Source organism: Fusarium mangiferae (genome assembly GCF_900044065.1).
Source record: "Fusarium mangiferae strain MRC7560 genome assembly, contig: FMAN_scaffold006, whole genome shotgun sequence".
NCBI classification, from domain to species: Eukaryota; Fungi; Ascomycota; class Sordariomycetes; order Hypocreales; family Nectriaceae; genus Fusarium; species Fusarium mangiferae.
This window is the reverse complement of record NW_024573926.1, coordinates 179,891-192,684: the sequence shown is the minus strand read 5'-3', so window position 1 is coordinate 192,684 and position 12,794 is coordinate 179,891. Positions and strand designations below refer to the sequence as shown.

The following is a 12,794-nucleotide window of genomic DNA, read 5'->3' as shown; positions in this document are numbered from 1 at the left end:
CTACGTCGCCGTCGATGCCTGAGTTTTTGAACCATCTTTGTGATGTGACAGCCCCTCCACCTCGTTTTCGGCGGTATAGCAGTGTCTTTATGACCACTTTATCTGTAACCGCCTGAATCTCAGGTCGGCAAATGCGGTCTGTGAGCCTAGCTGAATTACGGAGAGCTGAGCCGGACATTTTATTATTCAGTCGTAATAATATAGCCAAAGCTTACCGTCTAGGAGAGAGATCCCGACTTGAAAGTTGTCACACCGCATTATCGCCAGTCGTGTAATACAATACGAATCCGCAAGTCTACACCTAATCCATCAATTAATTCATGCTTCTGGTTTTGGCTAGTATTCTTTTGACGACCAACTCCGACCCCCTTCTAGTAACTGAAAATTCTTCATCCAAGTCGTGACTATTAAAAACAAATGCAGCCATATTTACAGTATCGTAGCGGGAATTCTCAGCCCCTTAATCTAAGCCTGGAAGCCACCCACCACGGGATAATGAAGCTCCTAACCCATCAAGCGCTGCTATCTGGTCATTTGTATCGGCTTGCAAGTTGCCGTTACCTTCCGTGCTGCTGTTGGGGGTATCCTGATTGTTGCTGTCACCAAACATGAACACAGAGGTGTCCTGTCCGTTGTTGGCCATCTGCCAGGCCTCAAAACTCTGGTGCCACCTTGCGCTGTCGTTCAAGAACCATTCTTGCCCGTCCATCCTCATAGACCGGTTGGATGTTGGAGGATTGCTAACAGGCGGGACACTTGTGCCGGCGTTTGCCATGCTGTTGCGGTTGATGGGTGCAAATGCCTGCTGATAAGATGGCATCGATGATGTAACAGGCACAGACCCCCATCCACCCATAGGTTCGGGTCCAAATCCTGCGTTGGACCTGTTCAAAGAAATCCCCTGTTGTTGAGAAAGGATGCTGTTTGACACCGGGGCGCTTGTCAGCATGGCGTCTGTTACAGATCTTTGAGGTTGGTGCTGCGGCTGTTGCTGTTGAAGCTGTTGCATCGGTCGAGCCAATTGGGCTCGATTATACGGGGGAAAGGGGCTGTATTCACCCATGGCCTTCATCCCTAGACCACCATCAGAAAGGGGTGAAGCTCCTGCCTGCGAATGAGGTGACGGGACATCAGAGGTGCTGTATGTTCCGTATTTTTCGTCGGCCCGATGAAGCACGAATGCTGCATCCTCAGGGAGTTCGCAATTCCACTTCCGGGCGAGAACGCTCAGGATACTCAAGGTTCTTCTCGCGCAGAGCCAGTCTTCCGCAATTTCTTCGAGGTGTTTTACCCCATGAGTGATATCCCGACGAGCAGTTTTCTCGGGAAGATTTAGTAAATGGATTGTACATGCGCTGTGCACCATATACACTGCGATGTTACAAATCTGGCGCAAGTTCCAAAGCTTCTTGTACAATCGAAGCAGTTTTGAGATTGCTCCAGCATTTGCTGTACAAATACGGCGAGGTGAAACATGTGGCGGAAGAGGCGAAGAAGTAGGCGAGTACTTTAGGAAAGGTCGGAAGAGATGTATGTACTGGAGATGGAAGAACATGCTATTCAGGGTCAGTCATTTGTGGCTTAGCTGTCCGGTACCGTATTACTTACTGCATGAGGAGCACATTGGGTAGCTGGCCATCTTTGGGCTCAAACTCCCTTGGGAGTTCCTTTCGCCACTCTTCTAGACGGCGATGCAGCTCACTCAGCTTTTTGAGTTCTACCGTCTTACCACTGGACCTGCCAATGTGACTTGGATGGTAGAAGAAGGCGAGCAAATCACTGCTGATCTCGGAAAGCCTTGACATCTGCAGAGCAATAGCTCGTGTTCGTGCTGGTTGTTTAAATGACTGGTCAAATCCACTGTCCGTATAAGGCGACCATGATTCCGCATCTTCGTCGGGGAATACATCGAATTTGGAAACGTTGAACGAACTTTTGGGGATCTGAGGCAGCCTGCCGAGGTAATTGGACCAGCATTTGTCGAACAGATAGCAGCCCCAGAATGTAATTCGCCTGGCATCAATCTCATAATCACTCATTCGTTCTTTGTCGAGCTGGCCAACATCCAGGTTCAGGCCAATATCTTCAGCCATGCGGAAACTCATTCCGCTATAAACCCACCCCTTGGCTTCGCGAGCACAACCGGCTTCTCTCACTGACATGAGTGCCAATGCTTGAACGGTAACTAATCGGGGTTTTTCGTATTCGTCGTTTTCAACAATCAAGCGTTTTGCCTCTGCAAAAAAGTGATCGCCTTTCGTCCGGCTATCGCCAGGGGTACCATAGGCGCCGGCTACACTTGTAAAGTGGCAACCCAAAGCGAGCATAGCGTTGACCAGGAGTGATGAACAGTATGCAGTACCCCTTCCTACCCCGGCCTTGCCTCTCAAAAAGTCTTGGAAGAAGAGTGTTTTTGAGAGCGTGGTAAAGTAAGGGTAGTGCCAGTTGAAATACATGTTAATTAGGTGAGTGATGAGCTGGGTGTCCTGGGTGACGCGAGTCCAAGAGGTAATAGGATCCTGTCCAGTTGTGTAATCTTCAAAATTTGGCTCCATTTCTCCTTCATGAGTCGGATCACTCAGATAGATAAGATGAGATGTACCTCCGATGAAGCGAACGTTACCATTCTCGAGTCTGAGCTCACCCATTTTGCGAGCCAGATCCCTTTCACCCTGCTCGGGTTGGTCGGTGGTATAATTATCATTGGATTGATCATAATCATCAGAATCATCATTGGCCAACGGGATTGTAGGTTGTTGTCGTTGTGGCTGTAGTGGCTGCTGCTGTTGCAGCTTGATAATATCTTCGGCAACAGCGTCAAGGCTATTGCAGGTACGGATCTTTTGAACAATGCCCAACACATCATCTTCTTCAGCATTCAATATAGCTTCGATTAGAATCTGCAAGGTCGAATTGCGTGCCTTCATGCTGTCGACCTTTTCGCGATAAACGCCCTTCCGGCGATGGTCTGAGTTAGGATCATAAACACACTCAGTTCCATACACGCTGGAGCATGCAGCGCAACTGGGAAGGGCACCATCGCACTTGGACTTGCGTTTACGGCACGCTATACACGCCGTACTCACGCATCGCCTCTTCTGACTGGCAGAGTCGGCGCCTCTGCGTGACTTCTTGCGAGTTGACCCTTGGGCAGTTGTCGATGGACCCGGCTGCACCGCGGTCTTGGGTTCCGGCTCTTCCATGGTGCAACTGAGCAAGCGCAGTCTGGTGATAAAAATGCACGCAAATCAAGCAAATGGCAGAGGTCAGGATATGAGGAGATCCAGATAATAAACACCTTTCGTGAGATGATATGACACGATGTTTTGTATGAATGTGCTGGTTCGTAGGCCCACAATCTAGACTGTGGGGGACGAAATTGTGGTTAGAGGTTGGCTCAGACTAAGCGATTATGAGGTCTTTGTGGTTGGTTAATAGATACGGGTGCGGATGATAGTTTAGATGTGGTAGATTGAGAAAGAATTGAACAAGAGTTGGAGACTGAGCATATAGTCCTCCTAACAACTATTCCATCCTGACTTTGCGGGTTTTGTAATCAACCATGTCTGGTAGGGACAAGGTGAGGGCTTCTGCCGAGTTGACCAACTCCACGGGACTTGTTACCCAGGGTCAACGCCGAAGACAGCCCGAGGTGCCTGACCAAAGTGAGGTGATATGAGATGAGGTGATGATGGGAAGCGATGCAATGAAACCTGAGGTGGTAAAAAAAAGATCGTGGATGAAGAGTGAGGAGGAATGGGAATGCGTGAGGTGGATTTCTTGCAGCTGAGGCCTAGACTCTGAACGCGGCTGATTAAGGTGAATCTTCAGGCGATTCCCGACTCGACCTGACCTGACACCGAATGGATGTTTCTTCTGAGACTTTACTAATGTAGGATAAGACCCTGAGGTAGGCGCACGCGTGGTAAGGTTAAGCGGGAGAAGGAACAGTGAAACTGACGTTGGTCAAGGAATTGAGTGGAGGCAATAGTCCAGCATCAGCGTGGAGGGTCCCGCCTCTCCTTGACTTCTGGCGACTCAGAGAAAGGCGTTATGTAAGTCGTCTGTCCTGGGCTAGCCACTCTAATCCGAACATTGTCTGGGCCCGGGTCTGATACTATTTCGGTATAGTCTGAACATTCGGCTTTTGGAGGGAATGAAGACAGCCAAGATAGCTTATTGCCCAAAGGTTAAAACACCAGCCGTCTTGTCTATCACATGGGATGGGATAATATTCTCAACAAAGATAATCGACATCTTTCCCGCATAATCCCCCACTTGGGATCGCCCAGCCAAGGATGTGGCTCCTCACCTTTTGTACATACAGTAGCGGCCCGGGGCCCCAGGGTCTCTGATAGCGGCTGTGCGACTTAGGCAGGCCGTCCTGATAAGCTCTCGGGAAAGTCCTCAGATTGGCTACAGAACGGTAATCAACAGGTCTAGATTCTCTTTTGGGCCGGGACTTGAGCTGCATTCTTATCCACGGACGTGGTACCCAATAACCCCATCCGTGCTTCTTGTGGCGCCTTGAAGAAACGAGTTGGCTTTGTACTGCCTTGTACTGCATGTCTACTCCAATCAAGTGGACTGGCGGCTCAGCTGCACCTTATCAGCTCGAGACACGCGCTTTGACTTGTTTGTTCAGACTAGTTGTACCCAAAAACATATGCACTTGCTCTCTCAGTTAACTTCTTATCATAGCTCAGTGTGGCCGGTTGACTAGAAAGCACAGAGAGCAGCTGCATCAAGCCCCTGACAATCCCCTTGTTAGAGCATGTCCAAGATAACCTCCGAACTTGAAACCAGTATAAATCTAGCCACCAACAGTAACGTCAAAGCTGCCGTCCTTTGCACCAATAGGTCCGCCATCATTGGTGACTTGAGATTGGGAATCTGATATCCGCTTGATGAATCCTCAAGCCATTTACCAGCCAAGTTGCACGCCCGTGTACCGATACCCGTCAGCCCGTGTTGTATAGTAGATGAGGCGCGGAGAGTTCTCTCATGTTGCGGAGATTATATGTGATTCTTCCAAACCTTATCAATTACCTATAGCCCATTTCTTTTACATGCTCGCAAAGCTGACATCACCAGCTACCTACTTTGTACAAGAACCCAAATCATAATTTCGTACAAGTATTAATATGTGTGGACTTACTTGCACACTTAACACTGTCTAACGGCAGGAAAACAATATGCTATCCAGACTTGTCATGCTTTTAACGGTGGTGTTACATACAAGGTACATCCGGTTATCTACCGTACACTCTAGAAGGTGGTATATTACACAGGCATCCCATCCGCCTAGCCAAAGTTCTTCCCAATTCCAAAATCGCATATTTATTTTCATTAACCTCGTCCCAAGTACCAGTTGTGGGCCAGCTGGTTGGTCAAATAGCTGAAAGGCGTAGGCACCTCAGCCATACCCTTTCTTGCGACAGGATGACGTAGGTAGACCGCAGCACAGATGTTGGGGTTAACCTCAAGGTAGCGGGGGATGAAGGCAAAGGCAGACATGAATGGGCGAGGACGCCAGGGAGTAACATAGGGTTTAGAGGGATCGATAGGGTTCTCGGAGTCGTTTCTGAGAATGTTGATGAGGCGGCGGGTCTCCTCATGGGTCAAGTTCTCAGTGGCCAGAATGTTCATAGCCCGGTCGCGATCTGCCTTATTCGTGATGCCCTCCAGACCCTTCTCAAGGACGTTGTTCTTGAATTGCAACTTCTTCGCCTCTCTTTCCTCCTTACTTAATTTAGAATCTGATTTCTCAGCTTGTGGTTCAGCGGACTCCTCGGTCGATGCTTCAGCTGAACCCTCGGCATTGGCTGCTTTAGCCAGTGTTGAGTCAGCCTTTCGGAAGGTATCGACAGACTCAAGTTTTGTGATGTGAGCCTGAATCTGACGGAGGAGGTCTCGTCCGTCAAGTTCACGAGCCTCAGGAAGAGACAGAAAACGCTGGGCAGTGTCGCGGAATAGTCGTAGATCTTTCTTCTGCTTAGCAGACAGGTTTCTCATATCACCCTTGAGAATCTCTCTGGCGGTTGTTCGGAGGTTTTTGACACGGTGTAGCTGCACCTCTCGCTCAACACGCTTGCGCGCGTTTTTTCCAAGAGCCTTTGCATCAGCAGACTCAGCTTCCTCTCCCTCCTTAGCAACAGCCTCGAGAACCTTGGATCGCTTCTTCAGCCCATGCTTTCTGACTGACTCTTCTTGTTGGTCGAGCATCTCCTTCTCACGGCTTTCCATAGTTGTATACTCAGCTGTCTTTTGCTCTCCAGTGCCATATAGAACTTTCTCAACCTCAACTTGGAACATATCACCAGGATTCAATGCGTACGATGGATGGACCATCTGTCAAATGTTAGAGCAATCCGTGATGGAAGTTTTTTATTAAAACAAACCTTCTTGCCGTTCACCTTGACAGCTCCGTGAATGATAAATTGACGGGCTTGTCGTACACTGCTGGCAAACATGGCCCGGAAGACAGCGGTATCCAACCTTCGCTCCAATGGGGCGAATGTCATTTGCATATAAGGTGTCATGTTCTGGAAATGCTCTGAGAGCATATCATTCACATTTCCAAAAGCTCGGCCTCGCTGAGCAGGATGAGAAGGACTTCGGACTGTTGTGCTGCCTTGGGGAACTCTGGAGTATGTCTCGGCGGTCACATTGGATGTCGTCAGACCTGAACCACGACCAGCCGCCTGCTCGGCACCATCGTTGGCGGCTAGGTATTCGGGAGGGAGATCGACAGCGGATTGAAGACGTCTTGAAAAGAGCCGCACCCACTTCTTCTCGGAAACATGCTCGCCGTGATAACCTCGGGTCTTCGATTTGGCTGCCCATTTCTGCTGGAAAAATGTTGCTCGACTGTTGACTTGGGGCTCCCGACCAGCTGCACGGGCGATGTTAAACAGATTGTACTTGTTCCATGATTGCCTGAGTTTCTATATGGTGTGTCGGTTAGCAAGGCAAAATTCACCTTCTGCGGGGTGGCACAGCCAGCCCGGGACAATTGGGACCAAAAGTTGAGCATACCGGTCTCGTCAGACTATAGTACTTCGTAGGCCGACGCATATTGGCAGATTGAGGCCCACGGTGCTGGGAACTGGCTCGTCGTGATTGTCGTCGAGAGCCAAATTTTTGGCATCCATTCAACTGGATCACCGGATTATCTCGTGGGCCCGGCTGTGGTTCAATTCAGACTCACTCGCTTATGTCAGCTGGAGAAGTTGAGAATATGTGGGTCCTCGCTGGCTTACACGCAGGACGCGACTCAATTAAACACGACGCGTCCCTAGCTCAGAGACGTCCCAAGGGAATTCATGAGTCCCACCAGCAACACCACTATTTTCAAAATCCTTCAAGGTTAAGGATATTTTACTTCTAATACTCTTGAAAGTCCATCCACAATGCTTTCAGCGTCGTCACCTATCACTTTCCCTCACTCTCCACCGCCGGCGAAACGAGCCAAACCCCACGATCATAGCCCTCCTAAACCGAAAGCTCGAGGTCCATTCCTTGTTGAGGACGACGATTCCGATTCGGACATCAATGGCGAACCTACTGACTCTACTCGTGTGGCGAAACGTCTAATGACCGAGGATCCACGAGAGAAGCCTTCAGGTACCATCGCACAAGACCAAACAACAACTATTGATCTAGTTGATGAGGAAGAACCCTCAAACACTCCCAATGTGCAAGCTCAAGAACCAACACGACTGAGCCAAAGACCAATCTTCACCACTCCGATTTTCAGTAATCTTGTGCCGCAATCTTTCAAGGCCACAGCATGTAACGGTAAATCCGTCACTATCAAGGAGCGAAAGGCCAACTGTGCGCCAACATACGAGTCCATGGTCGCAGCTCGATCGAAAACGAAAGAAGGGCGAGCGAAACGAAGCTACTACGGCGTTGATATTCATAATCTCATGAGCGCTGCATCTGCAGAGGTCGCAAGTCAGAAACAAAAGCAGCCGCAAAGGCCCAATGTGCCTGTTCAATCGGTCGAGCCACAGCTGTCGAACAGCAAAAGGCCCAAAAGAACTCGCTTATGGACGGAGAAATACCGGGCAAGGAGCTTTATGGATCTGTGTGGTAACGATAATACCAACAGACGGGTATTGGGATGGTTGAAAAAGTGGGACCCCGTGGTGTTCCCCGGAGCAGCAAAGTCAAGACCTGTGATAGCCAGACGACCAGGTGCTCAGCAACCAGAAGAGGAGGAAAAGCCTCATAGAAAGATCTTGCTGCTCACAGGACCTCCGGGACTGGGAAAGACAACGTTGGCACACGTGTGTGCGAGACAAGCTGGCTACGAGGTTATGGAAATTAACGCCAGTGACGACCGAAGTCGCGATGTCGTCAAAAATCGTATCCGCACAAGTCTGGGAACAGAGAGTGTCAAAACTGTCAGTAACCGCAAGGACGGAGACGGCCCCCCGAAATTGGCTAAACCAGCATGTGTCGTGGTGGATGAAGTGGATGGCGTTGTATCTGGTTCAGGGGGTTCAGGCGAAGGTGGTTTTGTCAAAGCACTGATAGATCTTGTTCTCCTGGACCAGAAGAATGCGTCGGGTGCCACCACAGAAAATTATGGGCGACAGAAGAAGAAGGGTGACGACTTTCGACTGCTCCGACCCCTGATTCTCATTTGTAATGATGTTTACGCGCCAGCGCTTCGACCACTCCGGCATTCCAATTTGGCTGAAATTATTCACGTTGGCAAACCCAGTATGGAGTCGGTGGTTACCAGGCTCAAGAATATTTTTGAAAAGGAAGGTATCCCTTGCGAGAAAGATGCTGCACGAAAGTTGTGTGAGGCGGCCTGGGGTATGACGAGCGGCATTGACGCTAGACGAGGAGCTGAGAGCACAGTGGAGGGTGACCTCCGGGGTGTCATGGTCGTTGGTGAATGGGTAGCGGGACGATTTCGCGCATCAAATCTGAAAGGAAAAGGCTCTCTCACGAGGCAATGGCTGGAGCGCAATGTCCTTCAAGATCTAACGAGCGGCGCTGGTGGTGCTCGAGGTCTTGGCCGAGGTGGTGTCAAGGACATTGTTTCACGCCTCTTCCAAGAAGGAGGCGGCTTTCCAAAGCAAGCAATGGATCTGTCTCAATCCAAAACACAGCATGAGCAACCGCAGGCTGAGCTGGGTTTCGGCGAGTATCAAAAGAAGCATGCCATGGAAAGACTTGGGCAAATGATTGATACAAGCGGCGAAATCAGCCATATCATGACGGAAGTTTTCACCGAATACCCAAATCGCGATTTCAACGATGATCTGTACCTTACCAAGCCTAATCAAGCATACGAATGGCTGCACTTCCACGACACATGTCAGTCACGGCTTTATGCTAGCCAGGAGTGGGAATTGGCACAATACCTCAGCCAGCCCGTTCTAGCGTGCCATCACCTTTTCGCATCCCCCAAGCGCTATCTTCCCAGCATGGGCTACGATCGCCGCTGGGGTGTTGATGCGGAGGATAACTCTGCGCCTCCACTGCCATTCTCTGGTTCTCGAGCTGATTATCAAGCTTTCGAAGCAGAGCGTCAGAACAGGACTCAGCTCCAGGCTTTGCAGGGACAGCTCCCACCGACACTGATGCGTTCGTTCCGCAGCGCTGAAGATGTTGCCGCCGAGTTCCTCCCTTATCTTGCACGTATTGTCTCTCCGGACGTAAAGCCCGTTGTGGTGGGTGGTAGTCAAGGATCCACGGCTAGCGTACGCAGGGAGAGCGAACGTGCCATGGTCAAACGTGCAGCTGATGTTCTTGCCGAAGTCGGTATCGAGCTGCAGAAGGGAAGAATTGAGAGTGAGTCGCTCACCAATCGGACACCACAATATGTGTATCGCATGGAACCGTAAGTCATTATCTACCTCGAAGAGGTGAACACAACTAACATTACTACAGGGATCTTGATGTTCTGGCCACTTTCGAAACAGCTGCATCACTTCTTCTACCCTCGGCAGCACCTACACGCTATGCTGTTCGTCAAGTTCTCGACCAAGAACTGAAACGAACATTAGTGGAACGGGAAGCTCGCGCTCGACAGTCCCGCTTCAAAGCAGGCAACCCACTTGGACATGCTGAACACCTCAGCACAGACAAGATTATGGCTTCCAAGAAACATGCACTCGAAGCATCATTTCAGGAGACTACACTCATCAAGCGTGATTTCTTCGGCCGAATCATAGAGGCGCGGCCGCTAGCTGAGATGACGAAGAATACTCCCGAGCAGCAAGCCAAGCAGGACGAAAAGGAGCGCAAGGTGTGGGTGACGTATCATGAAGGATTGAATAACGCTGTGAGAAAACCAATGTCTTTGCAAGAATTTTTGAGAGGATTATAAGAGCGCGGTACCATGGGGGGATATGGATTTGTGAATAGCATTGAGTCAAATTAGCATTGGTTGCATAGCGATGTTGAAATTTATCCTTAATTTTATAACAGGTTCCGACGCTATAAAGAACTCGTGTATCTAAACTTCTCTACATCTAAGGCTACAACAAATTAACAAATGACAAGTCTTATCAAGCACAGCTCGTCTAGAGTTTCGCTTTGGGGGTGTCCTGCTTAGGTCCAGCCTTGGGTCTCTGAGCAGGCACAGACAAAGGATCATACACAGTAGATGAAAGATTATCCGATGGCACAGCAGAATGCTGGAACAGACTTCGCAGGTCAAGCATACCGGGATGCAAATCCTCGATCTTGCTAGCACCAATGAGGCGCATATTCATTTCCAGCTCATCCTTCAGCAGCTGCATAGCTCGTACGACACCAGCCTCACCATAAGCACTCATGGCGTACAGGAAAGGTCGTCCGATACCGACGCCACGAGCACCCAGGCAGAGAGCCTTGAGGATATCAGTTCCACGGCGGATTCCGCCATCGATGAAAATCTCAATCTTGTTCTCGAGACCGCGCTCGCGGAGAACAGGCATTGTCTCGGCGAGAACCTCAATGGCGGACCGGGCAAACTCAAGCTGACGACCTCCGTGGTTGGAGAGAACAACGCCCTGGCAGCCGTAGTCAATAGCCTTGAGGACATCTTCGACGCGCTGGACACCCTTGAGGATAATAGGCATGGACGTAATACTCTGGAACCAGGCAATGTCCTTCCAGCTCAGTGCAGGGTCAATGAACGTCGAGATAGCGCGCGCAGCACCTTGGCTGTTATCCGTGTCTGTGCCCTCTTGGACGTGAGAACCAGGATCGGTAAACTTAGATCTCATATCCTTCTCGCGACGTCCCAGCTGGGGCGCATCAACGGTGATGAAGAGACCCTTGCAACCACGCTTCTCGGCATGTTGCACGATCTTCTTAGTGATGGCACGGTCCTTGTTGACGTAGAGCTGCAGCCACTGGATCTGATCGCCTGCTTTTGCGTCCACAATCTCGTCAAAGGAGCAGGATGCAAGAGTGGGGATCATCTGAATGATGTTGTGCTTTGCTGCGGCGCGGGTGAGGACGACTTCACCCTCTGGGTTACCAAGTTTACCGAGGGCTGTGGCTGTTACATAAACGGGGATGTCTGTTTTTGTGCCGAGCATGGTGGTTGAGAAGTCGATGTTTTCCACGTCGACGAGGATTTGAGGACGAAACCAGATGCGATGGAACGCGCTGTGGTTCTCCCGCATTGTCTATTCACAGTTAGATAACTTGCTCAGTAGTTGTGCAAGGAAAACTTACAATCTCATCGTCGGCAGCGCTGGAGTAGTATCCCCATGCAGTCTTTGACATCACACGTCGAGCGACAGCCTCAAAATCGAAGAGGTTATAGCATTGCGACAGAAGAGGCTTCTGCTCAATGCGCTGCAGGCGTTCCTCTTCCTCTGGGTCTACCTCTTTCTTCTCCTGCTGGACGGTGCCCATATCGACAGGGCCGAGATGCTTGGAAGCATCAAGATACTTGTCGAGGGTGTCGGGAGGATGAATTGGTTCGTATTCTTCGGTAGCATCCTTACCCTGGCACGTGTTAGTAGATGGGTAATGTTCAGTAAAGGGTGACACCTACAGCGTATTTGAGAATGATCTTTTGACCTCCAGGGTGTTCTGCAAGTCGTCAGTTTTATCCAGCGTTCACTTTTTTGAGCGTATCATACCTGGCAGAAATTCTGTCACATCATATGCTTTACCCTGTCGCATTCAAGTCAGTAAAAGTCGGTAAGTCGCAACTCAATTCATGGGGTCCATACGTGAACGATAACCCAGCACGACTTTGCGCTGTTGTGCTCAGCAACCTCGCCGCCTTTCAACACCATTTTGACAGTATTCGATTTGTTGTTTGTTGCAAGAAACGTGCATCGACTGAGGAAAAAAGAGGAGCGCGTTGCCTTTTGCCCGAGGATGAATGACGAAATAGGCTCTTGATCGACAGGGTATAGCCTATATGTGGATATCTTGCGTCTAGATCTTGGGAGACAAAGTCAAGCAATCAAAGGCCAAAAGATTCAGGAGTAAAATGAAAGTGAGAAGATGAGAAGATAAGAGTATAAGAAGAATAAAAATACAAAAAACAATCCCTTGAGAATCCGAACACGGAGACCGGATAGTCAGGGAATAACGGGTAGCGGAACGAAGCCGAGTCGGTTCGGCGACATGACCGGTCTGAAAGTTCAACCTCCTGGTTCGAGCTCAGTAACCTCAGTTCACTTCTGCGGGGAAAGACTCCATAAATCATCTTGAACAGCCTCTAAAATTGCTTGTATTACTCCCAACATGCACCATCAAGTCTAGCGCCCAATCTTAGTTGGGGTTAAACAGCTCGGGCACTCGGGGTAAAGCCATGC

The 12,794-nt window shown here is 49.8% G+C and overlaps 4 protein-coding genes across 4 annotated transcripts; 1 reads left to right on the top strand and 3 right to left on the bottom strand.

Moving 5' to 3' along the window:
* Positions 1 to 460: 460 nt before the first annotated feature.
* Positions 461 to 3,203, bottom strand: FMAN_02819 (NIT-4 pathway-specific regulatory protein nit-4; the record flags this gene model as incomplete). The annotated part of the gene is made up of 2 exons (XM_041831559.1): positions 461 to 1,556; positions 1,609 to 3,203. 2 exons carry the CDS (start codon positions 3,201 to 3,203, stop codon positions 461 to 463), a joined length of 2,691 nt encoding a protein of 896 aa, XP_041682110.1.
* A 2,146-nt stretch (positions 3,204 to 5,349) lies between these two features.
* FMAN_02818 (uncharacterized protein) lies at positions 5,350 to 7,077 on the bottom strand (the record flags this gene model as incomplete). The annotated part of the gene is made up of 3 exons (XM_041831558.1): positions 5,350 to 6,351; positions 6,402 to 6,947; positions 7,039 to 7,077. The coding sequence occupies 3 exons, from the start codon at positions 7,075 to 7,077 to the stop codon at positions 5,350 to 5,352; spliced, it is 1,587 nt and encodes a 528-aa protein (XP_041682109.1).
* Positions 7,078 to 7,412: 335 nt separating this feature from the next.
* Positions 7,413 to 10,354, top strand: FMAN_02817 (uncharacterized protein; the record flags this gene model as incomplete). Its single annotated transcript, XM_041831557.1, has 2 exons — positions 7,413 to 9,865; positions 9,916 to 10,354. The coding sequence occupies 2 exons, from the start codon at positions 7,413 to 7,415 to the stop codon at positions 10,352 to 10,354; spliced, it is 2,892 nt and encodes a 963-aa protein (XP_041682108.1).
* Positions 10,355 to 10,550: 196 nt separating this feature from the next.
* On the bottom strand, positions 10,551 to 12,266 carry FMAN_02816 (putative L-lactate dehydrogenase (cytochrome); the record flags this gene model as incomplete). Its single annotated transcript, XM_041831556.1, has 5 exons — positions 10,551 to 11,645; positions 11,695 to 11,970; positions 12,020 to 12,057; positions 12,108 to 12,141; positions 12,201 to 12,266. 5 exons carry the CDS (start codon positions 12,264 to 12,266, stop codon positions 10,551 to 10,553), a joined length of 1,509 nt encoding a protein of 502 aa, XP_041682107.1.
* Positions 12,267 to 12,794: the final 528 nt, after the last annotated feature.